This window comes from Rhinoraja longicauda, chromosome 11, assembly GCF_053455715.1.
Source record: "Rhinoraja longicauda isolate Sanriku21f chromosome 11, sRhiLon1.1, whole genome shotgun sequence".
In the NCBI taxonomy this organism is placed as follows: Eukaryota; Metazoa; Chordata; class Chondrichthyes; order Rajiformes; family Arhynchobatidae; genus Rhinoraja; species Rhinoraja longicauda.
Genome location: NC_135963.1, coordinates 48,724,503 through 48,745,962, shown reverse-complemented (window position 1 = coordinate 48,745,962; position 21,460 = coordinate 48,724,503). Strand labels below are relative to the sequence as shown.

The 21,460-nt window shown below is 41.9% G+C and overlaps 1 protein-coding gene across 2 annotated transcripts in view; it reads right to left on the bottom strand.

Annotated features, from left to right (window-relative positions):
- LOC144597878 (protein Niban 1-like) overlaps positions 1-21,460 on the bottom strand; it is a 95,731-nt gene that overhangs the window by 6,272 nt on the left and 67,999 nt on the right. The window contains exons 6-13 of one of the 2 annotated variants that reach the window (XM_078407609.1): positions 20,871-20,986; positions 18,653-18,757; positions 16,497-16,659; positions 14,136-14,323; positions 11,917-12,078; positions 10,212-10,322; positions 8,286-8,393; positions 5,028-5,139 (exon numbers count right to left, since the gene is read on the bottom strand). In XM_078407609.1, coding sequence (XP_078263735.1) covers positions 5,028-5,139; positions 8,286-8,393; positions 10,212-10,322; positions 11,917-12,078; positions 14,136-14,323; positions 16,497-16,659; positions 18,653-18,757; positions 20,871-20,986 — 1,065 coding nt within the window. The remainder of the gene's footprint in view (positions 1-5,027; positions 5,140-8,285; positions 8,394-10,211; positions 10,323-11,916; positions 12,079-14,135; positions 14,324-16,496; positions 16,660-18,652; positions 18,758-20,870; positions 20,987-21,460) is intronic. The other variant, XM_078407610.1, reaches the window with a different exon arrangement.

Here is a 21,460-nt window from a genome sequence, read left to right as displayed (position 1 = left end):
GGGTGGATAGTCTTCAGGCACCAATGTTGAAGGTTTCCCAGGAGATTTGGGAGCCCATAAGAGCCACTAGAATCTTAACCTCAGCGGCCAATGCCAATGTGTTCTCATTTGCCATTCCGACCATGGGAACAGCAGAATCTGCTGGTTTTAATCTCCAGCTCCAGTCACCTCCATTACTAGCGACTTATTTCGCAGCGTGACTAAGGATGACTAATTCTAGGGGTGATACTGAGCAAGACGGTGTACCAAAGGATAGAAACAGTAGCGTTTTGGACAAGCTGAAGTTTACAGACTGTGGGGGCTGGAATTCCAGGCAGACCAGCATTTAGCATCGTCGAAGGCATAAATTTCACGCAGGTAGCCTAAGGTAAGCAGGGAGGCAGGTGATGTTTCAGAGATGGAAATTGGTGGCCACTCTAAGGTGTGAGGGTTCAGAAGCTGTGGCGATGAATGCCAAAGTTGTGCTCTGTCTGCTATGGTCTTAAGACAAAGTCCAAGCGGAGGCAAATTTATTGAGGTGCAGGGTAAGAGCCAAAACAACAATAGTGTTTAACTGAAAAACAACGATAGTGTTTAACTGAAAAACAACGATAGTGTTTAACTGAAAAACAACAATAGTGTTTAACTGAAAAACAACAATAGTGTTTAGCTGGCTTCAGATGGCATCACCAAGGTGCAATGAAGGATGGAAAAACCTAAAGCTAGTTCCTCATGGGTCTCCAATGATATGGAGATGGGGGTAGGTGACATTGTTACAATCAGGTCAGACTGGGATCAAGGGAAGGAGCTTTCACTAAGCTGCATACATCAGTGGTTGAGAGAGGTGGAAATGGAGTTGGTGAATGGATAAATACAGTTAAATGTGCAAAAAGCTTCATAAAATTGTAGTATTGAGATGGGGCAATACAGCACAATCAGAGTCACAGAGGATGGTATTCGTGACTTCAGTTCTGTCTATTTCAGTGCTGCAGGCAGAGGGAAACCTTGAGTGGAGAGGTTAAAATGCAGTGTTGTAATAAAGATGGGCAGGTCTGGAAGGCAACAATCCAGATTTGAGAAAGAGAGTTAGTGATATTTTGTGCCCTTGTATCTTCAGCCAGGATCTTTACTTTCAATGTGGCACAAAAAAATTAATACCTTTAGTACAGGAAAGCATTCCGAGGTGTTTCACAAAAGCATCATGATCAAAATTTGACACTGAACTTCCCTGTAAGAGATACCAGGTTAGCTGCAGAAAAGCTTGATCAAAGAAGCAGATTATATCTTGAGGAGAGACGAGAGATACAGACGCAAAGAAGAAATTCAAATGCTTTGGAGTTGAAGCCACAGTCAGGCTGTGTTGAGTAATTAAATTCAGAGACACATGGTCTCAGAATGAAAGATGCAGAGATCTCAAAGGCTTGAAGAGCCAGAGGCTACAGAAATAATGAACAAAGCCATGGAAGGATTTAAAACAAAAAAAATGTTAACCATTAACCTATAGATTGTGCTGGAATACAGCAGCATTGTTGACAGCCCATGGTGCCTCATAGATGCCCAAATTTGAGATGCTGAATCTGTCATGTACTGTATCTAAAATACTCCCAGATAACATGATGGAGATACCCACATGATGAATAGGGGACCAGCTACACAAGATCGGTTCAATGATTATTCAGTGATTCCTCACCCTGTGAACATTTTCTGTCTGTGCTTTACATTTAAAGATTAAGATCCAGGGTTTGCTGGGAAGGCCACTGCTATTGCTCTTTTCTAATAATCCTTGAGAGACGGAGATGAGCCACCTTCCTGAACTGCTGCAGTTCGTCCATGAGGATACTCTCACAGTGCTGTTGGGTCAGGAGTATCAGCAACGGTGAAGGACTGGCAAAATATTTCCAAGTTAGTGTCATGTGAGGAGATAAGAGATGATGCTAATACTTCTTCCAAATGATGTCCAACATGGAGGAGATCTGACTCATTCACTGAGGGAGGAGAGTAACTGGTAATCAGCATGGTGTTACCCACCCACCTTCCCAGGACACATCCTCCTATCTGGATACCACTGTGCTGCCATCTCCAGTGAGTCCAGTCACCACTGGTGGAACAAAATCCACACAGGAATCATGATAGAGAAATCAGTGATCCACTGAGCTACATTGAATTTTTTGAAGAGGTTACCAGGGAAATTGATAAGGGCAAGGCTGTGGATGTTGTCTATATGGACTTTAGTAAGGCATTTGACAAGGTCCCACATGGAAGGTTGATTAAGAAGGTTAAATCGTTGGGTATTAATAGTGAGGTTGCAAGATGGATCTCCCGGTGGCCCAGCACTTTAACTCCCCCTCCCATTCCCAGTCTGACCTCTCTGTCATGGGCTTCCTCCAGTGCCATAGTGAGGCCCGCCGGAAATTGGAGGAGCAGCACCTCATATTTCGCCTGGGCAGTTTGCGGCCCGGTGGTATGAACGTCGACTTCTCCAACTTCAGATAGCTCCTCTGTCCCTCCCTTCCCCTCCTCCTTCCCAGATCTCCCTCTATCTTCCTGTCTCCACCTATATCCTTCCTTTGTCCCACCCCCAACATCAGTCTGAAGAAGGGTCTCGACCCGAAACGTCACCCATTCCTTCTCTCCCAAGATGCTGCCTGACCTGCTGAGTTACTCCAGCATTTTGTGAATAAATGGATTCAACAATGGCTGAATGGGAGATACCAGAGGGTAATGGTTGACAACTGTATGTTAGGTTGGAGGCCAGTGTCTAGTGGAGTACCCCAAGGATCTGTGTTGGGTCCACTGTTGTTTGTCATTTCCATTAATGATCTGGATGATGGTGTGGCAAATTGGATTAGTAAGTATGCAGATGATACTAAGATAGGTGGTGTAGTTAATAATGAAGTAGATTTTCAAAGTCTACAGAGAGACTTGGGCCTTTTGGAAGGGTGGGCTGAAAGATGGCAGATGGAGTTTAATGCTGATAAGTGTGAGGTGCTGCATTTTGGTAGGACAAATCAAAATAGGACGTACAGGGTAAATGGTAGGGAATTGAGGAATGCAGTGGAACAGAGGGATCTGGGAATAACTGTGCATTGTTCCCTGAAGGTGGAATCTCATGTGGATAGGGTGGTGAAGAAGGCGTTTGGTATGCTTGCCTTTATAAATCAGAGCATCGAATATAGAAGTTGGGATGTAATGTTAAAATTGTACAGGGCATTGGTGAGGCCGAATCTGGAGTATGGTGTGCAGTTCTGGTCGCCAAATTATAGGAAGGATGTCAACAAAATGGAGAGGGTACAGAGGAGATTTACTAGAATGTTGCCTGGGTTTCAGCACTTAAGCTACAGAGAGAGGTTGAACAGGTTGGGTCTTTATTCTTTGGAGCGTAGAAGGTTGAGGGGGGACTTGATAGAGGTTTTTAAAGTTTTAAGAGGGACGGACAGAGTTGACGTGGGTAGGCTTTTCCCTTTGAGAGTGGGGAAGATTCCAACAAGGGGACATAACTTCAGAATTAAGGGACAAAAGTTTAGGGGTAACATGAGGGGTAACTTCTTTACTCAGAGGGTGGTGGCTGTGTGGAATGAGCTTCCGGTGGAAGTGGTGGAGGCAGGCTCGATTTTATTATTTAAGAGTAAATTGGATAGGTATATGGATGGGAGGGGATTGGAGGGTTATGGTCTGAGAGCAGGTAGATGAGACTACGTCAGAGAAAGTGGTCGGCGTGGACTGGTAGGGCCGAACGGGCCTGTTTCCGTGCTGTGATTGTTATATGGTTATATGGTTATTGTATGGCTCTGTGTATCTGAATATGTCGCTTTATTAACCTTTAGGGCAGTTTTCAAAATGTTGGCACATCCCCAAATGTCAGTGTGGAGGACTCTGCAGAGTTGACCTTTATTTTGACTGTATCTGGTGCCTGTGTCGATGATGCCAGTTTGACAATTTAATTTTATTCTTAAATACTTCCCTAGACTATATCAGAGATAGATTACTAGTCAACCACATTGGTGTTGGTCTTTGGGCTCATGGGGCAGGCTGAATGAGGACAACAGATTTAATTCATTAAAAGCCAATAACAAAATAGTCAAGGGCTGATAGTTTCATGATTACGATTGCCAATATGTCCTTTCAGTCTAAATTTACAAAATTTGTAATCCTTCACTGATATGGTGGTTCATTAGTCCATGTTGCAAGATTGCATGGTAGTAACAGAACTATCCCTTCCCCCCACTGCGGCAAATGATGGTTGAGCTAATGGTTCACCACTGGGCTTGAAGGACATGTTCCTTGCACCTAACATAGCTGAGATGAAGGCTATACCAGGACTAGGGACTATAGTGAGATTGGGTAATAGTTTCAATGGAATCAAGGTTAAAGAACTATATTTGAGGCAGCAATATCACAATGGTGGAGCACCATAGGCTACAATAGGAATTTGAAAGTGTTTCAGAAGTTGTTGATTTGAGGGAAAGGTTTTCCTGGGCCAAGCATCGAAGAAAATGGAGCTGACATGGGAAAAGATGGTGGGATTATCTATGCTAAAACTAATGTGAATAGTGAGGCACTGTGCAATGGTGAAGTCAAGAGATGACTGAGTGAACCTCTCCAATGGTTGGAGAAGTCTTATGGAGCAAGTGATTCAAGAGAGGAAAGAAATTCATTAAACACAAAGAAGAGACAGCAAGCAGAATTGAGATAGACATGAAAATTAGTTGATAAGGTAAGGAGGAAACTAGTGAGAACCTTCAGTGAGAAATTTGTCATGATGCTTGAGCTATCTTCTAGTTAGCTCGCAGCCAATTTGTAGCATCAAACCGTCGCCTACCTACCTACCTGAACCTGTTTTCAGCAGGTGAGCAGAACACTTGCCACAATGTTTTTTCTCTCTTTAATGAAAGTGAAAAAATGTTGAGTATATCTACAGATTAAATTACAAAAGGGCAGGGGGTTTTATTGCGATTGTTTTCAAGATTGATTATAGCTATTAACTGTTTTAATCTTTATCGGCTATTCTGAAGCTTGGGCTCATTTTCTAGGGTCAACACATTCTTTACCTTTGACCACTTCCCTGATAATGGTGTGAAGTAAAATTTCTTCGTAGATGTTCTCCACTTGAACGAGTTTTGTGTAGTCTGCAAAGATGTATTGCTCAAATTTCTGAAGTTCCTGTTCAAGGAGAAAAAGTTTATGCTCAGTTCCTTGCTAAAAGGATAACTTTAACCCCGACCATCCGGACCTTCAATTTATCACATTAGCACAATATTGACCACTAGTCAGAAAATCACCAAGATTCTTGTATGTGATGTTTGAATGGAAGAACCTTGAAAACATAATTCCTTTACCTTTGTAGATACATAATCTGATTATTGTCTCCTTCCAGTTTCTTTCCCTCATTTTGGTATTGCAATATTTTAGGATAAAATTAAGTCATTTCTCAACTTTTGAAAATCAAACACATTTTTAAAATTAAATATACCAGGGATTGAGATTGGTAGCAATCCATAATCCATGAACTTCATAAAATTACCTTTTTAGTTTAAATAATAGAGGGACATATTTCATGTAGTGATATCTATTATCACACAATATAATTTTAAAGCTGTATTATTCCTGATTAATTGGGTATGTTAATTCTAAAATTGGCATATTTAGTTGATGGTGATAACATTGTTTCCTTGACTGATAAAGCAATTTTAAAAAACTGACTTAAATTTGTAGACTGAGGTGTAATTTCAAAGTTTCCTGAAGATGCAGCAAGAAAGGCTGGTGTGAGTTCAAATTTCCTACACCCCACAAATTCCCCATTTTTAAGGCAGAGATAGATAGATTCTTAATTAGTACGGGTGTCAGGGGTTATGGGGAGAAGGCAGGAGAATGGGGTTAGGAGGGAGAGATAGATCAGCCATGATTGAATGCCGTAGACGATGGGCCGAATGGCCTAATTCTGCTCCTATAACTTATGACCTTATGATTTAAACACTCAGTTGTTTTCCTGTTATCTGGTGACTTTGCTCTGATTTCATTTTCTTTCCCTAAAGAATCACAGTACTCAGGCTTCTATGCTGCAGCTTCCCCAAACATCCACATATTATCTCCGTTCCAACAGGCTGGAGGGTGAAAGGAAAGGAGATCCCTTCACTTATTTTGCTAACAGTCATCATTAAGGATCATAGTGAACAGCGATATTTCAGGACTGCAACAGTGAATCAATTTAACAATAGTACATTGCCGATGCAGGAAATCTGAAAATGTGGAAGGTACTCAGCCAGTTGGGCAGCACCTGAGGAGGGAGAAGCAGACTTAATATTTCAGGTTAGACATAAAATGCTGGAGTAACTCAATGGGTCAAGCAGCATCTCTGGAGAAGAGGTGAGTGTCCGAAGGAGGGTCTCAACCCGAAACGTCACCTATTCCTTCCCCCCCCCCGAGATGCTGCCTGACCTGCTGAGTTACTCTAGCATTTTGTATCTATCTTCGATGTAAACCAACATCAGCAGTTCCTTCCTACTAATATTTCAGGTTGACTAGCTCCAATGAAAGGTCATCAATCCAAAATGTTAGAGATGTTTTGCTTTCCACAAATGCTGTCTACAACACACAACCGGACCAGCATTTTGTGTTTTCATTTCAAGATTTGAAATTGGTGAATTCAGTTCTGAGTATCAAACCCTGTGCTATGGTTGAGCGAAAGATGAAGGGATGTTTGGCAAGCTTAAAATGAGCACTAGGGAACCTGTCCCCACCTGAGGCAGCAGCTTTTTCCCCCAGCTCTGTTCCTCTACCCTAAACTACAAGGCTTTCCCCTCCTCCAAATTATTGCAAACGCTTTCTCTCTGCACGGAAACAAACATTTTTTTAAAAGTAAATTCTGATTTTATTCACGTTTCTGTGCAGCCTTGTCTGTCAAATTGATATCCTGCCCTGAAATATAAAATGAACAGGTTCCACAGCACACTGAACTAGGTGTATTGGAGCTGGTTTTTACTTGAAGCATAAATGTGACTGTGGTAAACATGTACAAAAATAAGATAATGTGGAAAACATTTTCTTGAGTCACCCTTCTATTTACTATTTACTTCTATTCACTTGCTATCTTCACTCTAAGCATTCAGCAAAAGTGCAGGAGGAACACAGCAGGTCAGCAAATATCTGTGGAGGAGAAATAAAAGATGGTGTTTCAGGCTCTTCTGAAAGGTCCCAACCTGAAATATTGTTTGTTCTTTTCCCTTCACAGATGCTGCCTGACATGTTGAGTTTGTCCAGCATTTTGTATTTTTGTTCATGAGTCCAGCATCTGCAGTCACTTGTGTCTCTAAATTCTCAGTCCTGATGCAGAATCACAATCTGAAATTCCATTCAACCCCTTCCCTCCACTGTGGCTGTTTGACCCGCTGAGTTCCTCCAGCAGTTTATCTTTTCTCCAGATTCCAGCAACTGAAGTTTCTTGTATCTCCAAATGCTGGTGCTGGACTCCTGCATTTCCTCATGGATTCCAAAGGGGCAGCAGAGTGAAGTTAAATGTTCCTGTACATTTACATGAGGAAATCCCCTTGCACAGCCTGCTCTGTTTTTAAATGTGCAAAATTCTTAATGTTTTAATTTTTTTTACATTTTTGAATTTGCAATATTATTTTTTGGGGTAATCGTACCTGTGATTTAAAGCATTGGTCAATGCCAAAGACAATCACTGACCTTTGCTCTCAGTGGCAGCGAATGGGCCTGTGAGTGAAACCTCACAAGTTATCAATGCAGAGCTGGCCATCTAGCTTAAAGCTCCACCGCTCCTCTGGACCTCTTTAATTAGTGGGCCATGCAGTGATGGAACCCAGGGACAAACTGAGACGGCATGGTCCTAATCTAGGAACCACCAACTTATGGTAGTTTACCAATCAGCATAAGATCCAGCTGAATATGTTTGGCTAAAATTACTTTAGCTGATTAAATCCAGCTGATTAAATCACGAGGTAATGGCTCTGCGCCATAAATGCACTAAATGTTGGTATCGCAGGAGACCCAGTGATTAAAGATTTTACAAGTAGCACTTCATGACTAAAATCTTTTTGTTTTGGCAGACTCCAACTAACACTATGTTGTTCTCATATCGGTATAGAAGCTTGCTTGATAGGATTTTCTATTCCAAGAATTTGTTACGGATGCAATGTGGGTGTGCCAAAATCCATATCAAATTTTCTTATCAAGTGAAACAATGCAAAGATAATAGAGTCTGGAAAATTATCCCCTTCATATCATAATACTTGATTGTTGTATTTATCATACAACTGCGTTGCCACAATTTCAACCACGTCACTTACACGCTTATAACTGGGTGCCAATGTTTTCTGCAGTGTCGGCAATGTAATCTGCACCAGAGCCTCCTGGAATAACCTCTTCCTTAGTGTGCTGCTGTCATGGTCATATTGCTGAGAAAGAGAACGTTTGAAATCCTCATAGAGCCTCAAAACATGTCGTGCATAAACAGAATTTAAAAAATATATATTCATATTCATTAGAATATTAAATTCTAAACTTTCATTCTGTGTTAAAGATAACCCCATTCTGTTTATAATCATAAACATCAAGATTCTTATCACACATTACAGTTCTGGGTAAGGAGCTACAGATGAGGAGATACAGATGGGAAGACACATATATCGTGTGCCATCTGACATGCTTTCATAGGTTCCCCCTTGGTAGATATCCCACCTATTAGAATTCCCATCCGAAGTTCACTGGGATATTAAAATGGTGTGGGGAACAAGAAGATTACTCATTTATAAAGGAGTGTTCAAGTGCCACTAGTTGTAAAAAAAACACAAAAAAAGTCCAAGAAATTCCTCAAAAGCCCTGAGTTCTGTAAATTAACCTCTATATAACTCACTCCAACCTTGGATGCCTGAGAGCCAAATTATGTTTTGCACTTATCGTCCTACAACCTTGCATATCGGAAGGTTTAGTGCAATAAGTCTCTGTCCCCATTTACATTCTCGAAAGCCACCAGAGATTACTATGCAAATAATTAATGTAGATACCACTTGAACAGAGGTAGACAATTCAGCTCCTTAAGCCTGTTCCATTTAATATATATTTCCATGTTTCCACTGTCTTGTGCATTGGAATAGTGCTTCCTAATTTTAACCTGGCCTTAATTTTATGATAATTAATTAGTCCTTTTGTTATGGATTCACTCACTGAATCATGAATTGTTTCCATTTTTAAACACTTCAATGTGACCATCTCCTATCTTTCAAAACCATAAGAAACATAGTATAGTTCATGTTTATGCAACCTGCCCTGAAATGTTGAATCCTTTCACAATTCTAGTGGTTTATCACTTTATTTCTTCCAAGGGCAACTTCACTTCCCAGAGTAATTAAAAAGCAAAATTAAAACATTGATTTTCAGCAACAGCTGCTTTTGGCATCTCACGTTCAAAGTGCAGGCATTTTGTTTTCTCTTTCTATCTCCACCATACTCACTCCATTTATTCTTCCTCTAGACGTATGAGCCAACATATGCATGCCTTCACCAACCTATTTCATTCAACACCAATCTTCATACTCTCCATCCCTCCTTTGTCTCTGCAACTTAAAATATGCCAGTTTTCTGAATTGTTCCAGTTCTAAAGAAAGGTCATCCACATGAAACACTATCTCGGCTGCTTACCCGCAGATGCAATCTGACCTAATGAGACAGCAGACTTAAAACTGAAATACCTTCCCGCATTTTCTGTTTGTTTCTTTGCTGAAGCATGGTGACAAGATTCTGGACAAGTCTGAAAACTTATTTTGGTAATCTATCCTTGAACTCATAATCTCACCCATAAACAAACTATTACCTCTGTCCTTCTAAGATTCAAAACTCAACTTTCCAACATTGAACTCCAGGTGCCACTATTTTCCTTGACTCTCTACAGTTCCATATAATTTCTTGTTTCCATCTGGCCAAGTTACTGCTGTTCTTCCTATTTGGTGCCATCTGCAGGTTGGAGTTAGAAGTCTTTATTCAACTTGCACTTTGAAAATTCATGCCGAGAAAACACAATTTGTATCATCTCGCCAATCAGAGACACATTTTGGTGCCAAATACTTGACTTAATTAATTTATCATTTAATATAATTACACGCAATGATACTTGTGAGGACGCTTCTCCTTTCAAAGTCCAACACAGCAGCTAAATTTAAAAACATCTCCAATATTACTGCAATTACATAGTTCATTTAAAAAAATAACTTTGTTACCTTTAAAACTCGTTGCTTAACCTTTTCAATGGAGGTTATGGTTTTTGATGTCTTGGTCGTCAATGAGTCAGACAACAGTTTTTCAAATGTGTAGACTGCATTGTCCATCAGCTGAGGAAAATATACAAGTAAGATTGAAGTGGGAAGCAAAGTTAAATAACTCAAGATTATATATTAGAAACATGTAATATAGTCATAAATAATTTCTATTAAATATTTAAGTTCACGCAGGACACATGAAATTGTGCAAATTGCAGAATGAGGAAATTGATACAATTTGTTTTCTCCTCTCAACACTTATGCACCTTCAGCACAATTGTGAATAACCTCAATGGCAGCTCACCCTGACTGAACAGGGGTAACCAGCTGCCACGAAGGTAGACACAAAATGCTGGAATAACTCAGCGGGTCAGGCAGCATCTCTGGAGGGAAGGAATAGGTGACGTTTGGGGTCGAGACCCTTCTTCAGACTGAACATCTGGTTGCTGCATCTGGTTCCAAAGCTAAGCTAAACTTTCTGCTTTACATTAGCAAAGCCACATTCAAACATCTGCCGCTGCAGACTGCAGGAGTACGTGCTGAGGGACGCACTGAAGCTCGGTGCAGCCAACGCCAAGGCTCTGTGGGAGGGCAACAGTCTAGGGTCCTTCCGCTGCTGGACATGGGGGGCAGGGTGTAGTGGAGACGCCCCTCAAAATAAGGGAGGGGATTTCACACCAGTGGGCCACACGAGTGGCAAGGGTGGGGGTATAATTGTTTTTTGGGTAAACAGTATTGAATGTTTGTATAGCCTCCGAGAATGGCGGATGATTTTTTTGCACGGTTCATGCATTGTATATATTTATTACTTGAATAAAGTCTATTTTGAAATACATTAAAAAAAATCTGCTTATGGTTTTCTTTCCCTCCACTGCTAAAACCTGTATCAGTCCTATCCCCTTCAAGTTGAACTTGAGTTCAGAAACTCAAGCTAATGCAAAGATCTGCAAACTAAATGCTCTTCTTCAGAAGCACTCATTGGTTCCATTCTTTCCTCAGTCCCCACGCCCATCCAACTCAAATTCAAGATTCACAAAATGATTTTAAAATCCTTGTAGATTCTGCTCCTTTCATCTGTTCTATTCATTCTGTAGGTTCTTCTTTCAAATCAAATCAAATTTGCTTTGTCTTGCTCTGCCACTCACTTTGAATACAAAAATGTCAAAAATATATTTTCACCGGTGCTGTTCATAACGTGGGCAGCAATAAGGATGCCACAACTAACTTCATTACCTTTTGGTTATTAAAGAAAAGATTACCCAAGGATATCCTGATTCTGTTGATACATGATCAATCTCATGATTCTTAATTAGTAAGGGTGTCAGGGGAGAAGGTAGGAGAATGGGGTGAGGAGGGAGAGATAGATCAGCCATGTTTGAATGGCGGGTGTAGACTTGATGGGTCGAATGGCCTAATTCTGTTCCTATCACTTATGACCTTATGATGATATTATTGGCGGATGTGTCCCATTCCATGCATGCAGACTCCATTACAGTCTGCATTACTGGAGCTAACATGACGCACCAGGATCAATTTTAAGCTCCTCTTGTTCCCATGGGTTTGTCATTCCTTTCAGCACATATTGAGCCATCAGAAGAATTATTGGGAACATTTTTCATACTGAGGTAGACCACGCCAGAACTCCTGAGCCTCCTGTATTACAAACCTCTTGCATGAAGTTTTGAGTTGTTTGAACGAGCCATGGGGTATTGGTGAACTTGAAACGGTTCTTCAAATCTTGCAGCTGGTCTTGCAGAGGGCTGACTTTATTATAGCATGATTGCATCTTCACAGCATCAAAAGGAAGGTTCATTAGCTGGGCTAGGTACTGAAGGGGAAAAGGCAGAAAGAATGTGAAAGGCTAATAACTGATCAGAAAGCACCAGAAGACTTTTGATGATAAACAGAACACACACGACAGAGAAGCTGGAGGAGGCCATTCAGCCCTTCAAATCTGCTCTATGGCAGTAAGCTAATGGATGACCATTTACTACTTTATATTATACAAACTCCATGTCCCTTGATTGTTTGATATCTAAAATCTATTGATCTCTTGAATATACTCCATAATGAAGCCTGTGTGGCGGCTCCCAAGGGTCGGGCCATACCACTACCGACCCCTCGGCACAGGGGGGCGGCCCTTTGCTACGGTTATAAAGGACAAGGTTTTGGGCGCGATTTCACTCTGGCAGACTTGACCGGTCTAGCAAACGTATTAAAATCAAACCTCCCGAAATACCCGGCTCCTCGCCTTTATTTCAGGCCTTTTTCGACGCGCCACACCTGCAAGTGTATCCACATTGGACAGAGGATTCCAGGGACTAATCTCTGGTGCTGAAATTTCCTTTTACCTTAGTCCTCAATTATCAGATTGATGCAGAATAACTATTAAGTTCAAAAGAGCGTGGGCAGTTTTATATTTGCTTATGACCGTTGCCCATTGTAAAATATTTCCAAAGATTTGAAAATCCCTAATATCGGATAGAAAATGGAGGGTGAAAAATAGAAGCAGAAGCGACAGGCATCTGGGTCTTGAGGAAAACACCACTATTAATCATGATCATGTAAGATTTTCTTTCCCAGTGGCTTCAATAACGATCCCTAATCATTAATATTCAAAGATCTATCCATTTTGGCTATGAAAATATGTAGTGACTGAACTGCCAAAACCCCCTTGGGTAGAGAATTCCAAATAAAAGTGCTTCATCTTTCAGTCTGAAATGGCTGACCTGTCATTTTCAGAGTGTGGCTCTCCCTGGTCCCTGCAATTACTTTGTCAAGTCCTGTAAGAATTTTGCATGTTTCAATGAAATCATCTGTCCTTCTGAACTCTGAAAAGAACAGGGGCAGCAGCAAATCTTGTAGCGCCTCATTAGTCAGTATCCCCACACAAAGGTCACCTGCTTATTCTTACTTTCTGTTTATGTTCATTCACCAATCCACACTCCAACCCAGTACGTGGAGAAAGGAATTGCAGATGCTGGTTTACACTGAAGATAGACACAAAATGCTGGAGTAACTCAGCGGGACAGGCAGCATCTCTGAATAGAAGGAATGGGTGATGTTTCGGCTGAAGAAGGGTCTCAATCCAAAACGTCACCCATTCCTTCTATCCAGAGATGCTGCCTGTCCTGCTGAGTTACTCCAACATTTTGTGTCTATCTCCAAGCCAGTATATTTTCTCCAAAGCCATTAGTAGCCCTTTATAGGCGGCCTTCAAATCCAATTACACTGTATAAACTTATCTATTCTGCTTGTTGCAACTTCAACAGATTTGTTAAAACAGCTTTCCCTTTCATGAAATAATGTCGGCTGCTCCCAATCTCCACTATTTTCTAAATGATTTGATTAATAATTCCCCTGCTGATGAGGGCAGAGTATTGATTGATGTTCTCTGCAGTACTACTTGCTATCGGGCCTTTCTCCTTTAGTCACAACATCCTCTGCTGAACAACCTGTTATACTTTAGCTAGCAATTCTAAGTAAGTAAAGCAGGCTCACCACGCGTAACATGCAATCTGTACACATTAACTCTTAAACCCCCATCCTCATAAACTATTGTTCCCAGCTTTCTCTCTTCCCCCTTTCTCAACTGCTTGGGTTGTGGGTATTGAGTCTGTTCTGCAAGGCTGCCTGGCACACAAACCTGCCAGCCACATTTCAGCATCTTTCTTTGACATGCAGCTGAGTTGCCAGCTAGTAAAATCAGTAACAGTGTAGAACAAATTCAAATGGGGTGTGATAAGGAGGGTGTGGGGCAGGGGGAGGTAGTGCACCGAGAGTGCGGAGTGATGGTAATGCAGCCGGTACCACAGACGAGCAAGTAACCTTGTATGGAAACCTAAACATGAAGCAATTGGGTCAAATTTATGTTAAACCATTTACCTCTTTCAGTTTCTCAGCGTTACCAGCATTCTGGTATTTTGTGCTCAATTCATGGACCTCATTTTCAAAGAGGGTGCGGACTTCGCTGAATCCTGAACTGATCAGTCCCATCAGCTCCTCCAGTATAGAAGCCAGGTAGGGTTGAATGTTTTCAAGGCAGCTCTGCTCAGCCTTCTCAATCACTGTTGCTGTAACAAAGATTCCCTCAAATTCAATAACTCTGCACCTTATTACTTTGTCTATTGTAATTTTCTTCTCTCTCTACGATGAAAGACCCTTTCCCAGAACACATATTTGTTCCTTGTGTAGGAAGGAACTGCAGATGCTGGTTTAAACCGAAGAGAGACACAAAAAGCTGGAGTAACTCAGCTGGTCAGACAGCATCTTTGGAGGAAAGGAATAGGTGAATGTAATCCACATTCTCTGATCATCTATGTCTTTATAATAACATTTCGTCGTTGCTCTACACTTCCTCCAAGTCTGACAACTGTAACTGCAGGCTTGTGGTTGACTAAACAAAGGAGCAATGGGCTGGAACATCATTTTCTGTGGCAACAAATACATGGAAAACAGCTATTTAAAAAAACGAAGAATGACAACTATTCACTACTTTTGAATTGGCTAAGTAGGCAAGTGAATAACGAAATATCCCTAAACTGTTATCGTTCAGAAACAGTAGATTCGGTTACTGTTTCCCAGAGTACAATAATGAAATAGTTTATCTTAGATAGTCACAAACAAAATTTAGAAGTAACACTTAATTCTAAGAAGCCCTTTTAAATTGAATGAATATTCCGTAGCATTCTGATATGTACCTGGGGATCAATCCTAGAATGAAAATGCAAAGACTTGCCTGTGGAGCTAGGTCAGTAGGTGAGCAGAGCAATGAATACTTAAGTTGTCAGGGGAAAAAGTAATGGAGACGCACATAAGATCGACATAAGACCGACAAAGGGAATATATGAAAATAAGAGTTGTGGATTGGACAGTAATTTCAATACTGTACCTGTAAGGAGGGAAATGAAATGCTCTCCACTAGCCTGGATGGGGGCAGCTACACTAACACATGCAACCCATTGCCATCCAGGACAAAGCCATTTTGTTTGGCACAGCACCCAATCTCCCACCACATGTATCCACTTCTTTCATCACAAACATGGCTCAGCGAGAAACTTCTGCCAGAAGCAATGCCTCAACTCACCAAGAGTTTTTCAGCTCCATCCCTCAATGCTTAAGACCACTACCACCTGGGAATAAAGACAATCAGCCCTTGGGAAGAGTAGCAAATGCACACTCCTCTCCCAATGCCACTCCGCTCTGACTTGGACACATTGCTGTTCCTTCAGCATCACTGAGTGAAACTCCTGGAATTCCAGCATGATGGCAGTACTCGCGTCAAACAGCCGATGCTGTCGTTTGCCATCTCCTTGGGCAAGAGAACTTGATCAATTCTCAGCCCTGCATTCCTTAGTTTACTGAAGATGTTCAGCAGAGACAGGTGGACTAGAGGCCTACATGCTGCACCTCTCCACAACAGCCAGCTTAAAACAGAAACTGATCCTACCTTTATCTAACAGGTTTCATTTCGAGTCTTCAGAAAAGTATTATGCAAAGCCTGAGTTGGCTGAGATAAATTCGGCCATCTCTGGGGTAAGGTGGATGAAACTATCTGGCAAAGTGATACCACCATCTATTAATCAAATAGAGAATAATAATAACAATGGCCATGGGAAGACAATTGCTGTCCTGGATTGAACGATTGAATGATCAATATCAAATAGGCTCAAGGGCCACATGATTTATTGCTGTTCCCATATTTGCAAATTATTCCTGCTTTCTTGCTGAGGCAGTTAAACTAATTGAGGTAGGAAGGAAACCATCCAGAAAGGCTTCTGTACTTAGCGTTAATAAGCAAAGTACATTAAAGTGAATAAGGAACTGGTGTTCAGCAGGCTCAGGTTTATCGAAGGTTCTGGTTAAAAGTTGTTCCATCTACAATCAGCTCTGGAATTAATCAACCATGGGGCCACATATAAGACAATGACTTTCAAAGTTTGATTAATGTTCACTGAGTTTCCAACATTTGGTCGTCACCTTCCATCATCAGATATGGTGTGCAGGAAAGAAAGCTGCAGTTGCTGGTTTAAATCAAAGGTAGACACAAAATGCTGGAGTAACTCAGCGGGTCAGGCAGCATCTCTGGAGAGAAGGAATGGGTGACGTTTCGAGTCGAGACCCTTCTTCAGTTTGTGTCTACATCAGATGTGGTGTGCTGGGAAGACTGTGTCATGGACAATGATAATAAAACTGATGGGCTGAATGGTGTGCAGACATTGTGCACTCTCATACTTTTACAATTACCTTTAAGTTTTCCAGCAGTGAATTCCTTTGAAGAAATGATCTGATCCATGTCTGAACGAATTATCCCTTCCAATTCCTTGCTGGATTTTTTGCACTCGTCATGTAAGGACTGCAAACCTGCGGCAAGTTGGGTTTGTACTAAAGTGTAAGCCTCTTCCACAATCTGTAAAGAAAAAATCACCAAAGCTTATTCACCATAATATCAAATATATTTAGGGATGTGATGTGGAAATGTGCAATGTCTGTCTGTGGATTCACAATGTGCACTTTTGAATGTGATCTTTGAATGAAATGTTTTCCCAGCTTACATTGAAACATGTAGGTGGCTCAAACATTGGTCTGCCATGGATCACACATGTAAACCTGAATAGACACTAGACAATAGGTGCAGGAGTAAGCCATTCGGCCCTTCGAGCCAGCACCACCATTCAATGTGATCATGGCTGATCATTCTCAATCAGTACCCCATTCCTGCCTTCTCCCCATACCCCCTGACTCCGCTATCCTTAAGAGCTCTATCTAGCTCTCTCTTGAATGCTGGCAGTTTGCACATAACTACAACTCAAGCACCATTACTGTTCATCCAAAATGTTTAAATTACTGAGATATCTTACTTGAAATTAAAGGAAAACCTGCAAATGCCCAAAATCTGAAACAAAAGCAGGAAATGCGGGAAATATTCCGCGAGTCAGAGAAACAGAGTTAATACTTCAGTCCAAGACACTCCATCAGATCCATCTTGCATCCATAAGTTAACAACTTTTCCTTTTCCACTGATGATGCCTGACTTGCTGAGAGTTTCCAGCATTTGTCAATATCACTTCAGATACTTTCATAATATTTCACTGTCGACTAATCTAAAATACTTCTTCACTGATGTTGTTTAAATGGACTTCCAAAGAGATTTGAGAATATTCCACAGAGTGAATATTAGCTAAGATTTTAAACTGAAAGCAAGGGCAGAACTTCCTCCTTTTTAGTTTCCGACAATCTGATTGTAAAGGCTAACATTGTCAATCTGGACATTTTTCAACCTACCTACAGTCCCACAACAAATGCTTTTCAGCACAGGGAAACATCAGTCTGGACCAGGAACGTCCTTTAAATGTTTTTTTTTAAATAGAGGAGAAAGTTAATCTGGTAACAAATTAATTCATACAAATACAGCACAAAAATGAATATATCAGTAAAAACAGTAAAATAATAAATCATATTAAATATCTCACTCTCCAGAAGCTTCATCTTGTTCAAAATACAGCCTTGTGTATCATCAATTTAAAACTCACCCTTGCCTCCGTAGCCTTGCTACTCCCTTGCTCTCCTATTCCTCAGGACTGAGGGTTCGTGGCTCGGACAATCTATTCAAGAGGGTTGACTGTAAACCACGTTATGAAGTCTTACCCTTTCATGGAGCACTGAGCAAAACTTGCCCACAATTTGAGAAGTCCAGCACATGCACCGCTGCCGAAATGGTCAGCAATGCATGCGTGGTTGCAAGGGTGCGGTAAGTCTGTGCATGGTTTTCAAATTGGCAGCCATCTAATTTGGATTTCCTTCCAGCCTGCTCCCAATCTCTATCCTGAAGAGTCTATATTGCTCAATTAGCATTTGTATCATAAGGCAATGAAATAAAGTTCCAGTCAGAATTCTCAGCAGATATTCCAGTTGGTACTGAGGGAATTCAAGACTGTTAGGAATATGATACAATACGCCAAGTCCCATCTACCCAAGGGAACTTATTCCTTTGAATAAGCGCAGAAAGGTTATTCCCAATGTCCTAGCCAATATATATTTATTCTCGATTAGCACCACAAACACAGGCTTGCTATGCAGAAGCTGTTTGCTCATTTTGTACACGAGAATCATGATTACTCCTCATTGACATTAGGAAGGTGCATTGGGGTGACCTGAAACCTTAAGCGCTAATTAAATGCGAATGCAGCTCACCAACGCAGCAGAAAGTCTTGGACCTTTTGCAGCAGATTCTGCTGCCAGAATAATAATAACTCTCCCCTTCTGTAGAAAGGTCAACTGTGACAGTAGGAGTATGGTTAAAGGTTTGTTATTTTAATTCTTGGTAATGTGTATACATTGTCCATTTACGGCGTTGCATTTCAGCAGATTCCAGTATTGCAGTTTTTAAGTCAGATACATACACTGAACCAGGTTTTTTTCTTTTCGTTCTTTTTTCCCTTCAGTTTTGGCAGAAGGTCACTCTGCAGCGAAGGCAACAATTCTTCCATCACCTGGTTGCTCAGGATCTACAAGAGGAAGTTACAAGTTTATTGTTCAGTTGACAATGTTGTTCATTCCACATCAAGAACGACTAGCGTAGTTGAGGGAACTGCATGACGAAAGGTGAAACATCACATCTACATATTACTAAAACTCTCTGTTTGTTTGTCAGTGTGAGGGATGTTAGTTTGGCTGAGGGATGTTTGTCGGTGCCTGTGAACCATATTTGTGCCCCCGTCACATGTAGCACGATGATTTTGGGGGTGGGGGTGGGGGTGGGAGGGGAGGGGGAGTGGGGGGGGCAAGTGGGGGTGGGGGGGAGAGGAGGGTGAGGGGGAGGAGTGGAGGGGAGGGGGGGAAAGGGGAGGGGGGGAAAGGGGAGGGGGGAGCGAGTGAGAATGGGGTGGGGAGAAGGGAAGTGGCAGTAGGGGGGAGGGGGGAGGGGAGCGGGGAGGGGGGAGTAGGGGGGATGGTGATTGGGGGTGGGGGGAGTGGGAGTGGTGGAGGGGGGAATGGGGGGTAGTAGGGGTGGGGGGGATTGAGTCAGTGAGTGGGAGGGGAGTGGGGGAGGGGAGGGTGCCAAACAAATGCGGGAGAGGCTTTGAGTCAACGGCTCGCTCTGGCTGGAGCGCGGGCAGCATGGGGACAAAGTGAGTGGCACCCTCTCCCCTTCCCTGTCCCCCCTCACCGGCCCACGGCCCTGGGAGAAGCTCCCTGCCCAGCAATGGCCTTCGTCAGTTGGAGAGGGTTGCCGGGCCCGCAGGATCGTCAGTTGGGGGGGCTGCCCCAGGAGAGACCCGCAGAAGAGATTTGAACCCAACGGGTCCACCTCAGTTTAGTAGATATTAAGAATGAGAAGTGGCCTCAGAAGTCTCATAATAGCGAACCTCCAGGTGGTGTGAGGTCACGTTACATTAATTACAGTGACTTATTAGTCCAGTAAACTGCATCTATTGTTACCTGATGAGCGTTAATTCGACATCACCGTCACTATTATTTCACTAAACAATAATCTGAATTATATTTCACGTTGTGGTTGATTTTTATTGTTCCCATCTTTGTCCCAGTTGACATACAGCAACGCACTCAGGAATAATGGAGCAGCATGTTAGTGCAGGTACATGTTAGTTTATGTTTATGAAGTACCATTCAGGCATGGTCTAACTCAGTGAATCCTCCTGCCATGACCTCCTCTCTATTACAGCCACAGAAGAGGATGTTACCACATTTAGCTCTCCAGCCAAAACTCGATTTCCCTCACACAGTGTCTAATTCAGTTCATTGAATAACAATCATCAATTAACATTTTAAATTACCGTGGTGCATCAATAGTCAACCAGTGAGTGTTAGAAACATATAAAATTCTTAAGGGATTGGACAGGCAAGATGCAGGAATAATGTTACCGATGTTAGGGGAGATCCAAGGCAGATTTCTTTTTCTGTTTTTCAATTTATTAAATTTATTTTTAAGTGGTTCTCTAGTTTCCCAATGCAATCGTGTCCTGGCCAATTTAGCCTCATAAAGCAAATAGTCTTCCCTAATTTATCACTCGTGTTATCTCCAATTTGCGTTATGGAAACATGCATTATAGCAGAACTAAAGATCGACACAAAAAGCTGGAGTAACTCAGCGGGCCAAACAGCATCTCTGGAGAAAACGAATAGATGACTTTCTTTCCTTTTGAAGAAAGAGATGCTGTCTGACCTGTTGTGTTATTCCAGCTTTTTGTGTCTATCTTCGGTTTAAACCAGCTTCTGCAATTCCTTGCCACACATTATAGCAGAACAATCTGTACTTTGCATCTGTTCAATGTTTTGCAGGCCCCATAGCAGAAGCGTCCACATCGCGGGGCTGGAAACTGGAAGTGTCCTGAGCTAATTCTGCTACCACCATCATCTATTGTACAAGTGCTGGCTCCCACTGATTGTCGCCGGAAGATTGCGCCCTTTTCAGGACGGATGATGACAGTGATATAACATTTGAAACATAGAAGATGGATACGAAAGAAGAATGTTTTGCAAATTTGCTGGGCATTTCATTGTTTCAACAGGCTGAAGATTGTCTGAGACCATGGCAGAAGTTGTAAGGAATATTGTTAATGAGATGTGGCCAACCTTTAATGTCCAGTGTTGACTTACCAGCACTTCATTGCCCTGATTCATTTCCCAGGACCCATAATGGCCTTTTTCCTGTCTGAAGAATTGAATGGCTTCTGAAAAAACTTGCACTTCAAGCGTATTTTGCTTTGCAAATTCTGGATTAAAAAAATAAAAGAAAGTCATGCAAATAAAAGTCATGAAATTTGGGGGAAGATATGATTAATAGCATTTGATAAATAATTCTATCTTTAGACAGCATGAGTTGGTAGGGGCCTATGTACTTGCCAGCTCGGCAATTCACCATTGGAAAGTGCCAGAGGAGGGTGGCACAGTGGCTCAGCTGGTAGAGCTGCTGCCTCATATCCCCGGTGACAGGTTCAATCCTGACCTTTGCTATTTGTGTGAGGTTTGTACACATGCCCTGTGTCGTCCCCCCCTGCATCCTTCCAAGTGCTCCAGTTTTTTTCCCAAATCCCTGTTTGGCAGCCGGTTAACTGGCAACAGTAAATTACCCCTGGTTTAGGTGGGAGGCAGGAGGATTGGGGGGAATTGGTGGGTGTTTGAGGCAGGGTCACTTACAGCTAAAGAAGTGAAGGAAAGTGATTGATGGAAATGCTCTGAATGCTGGC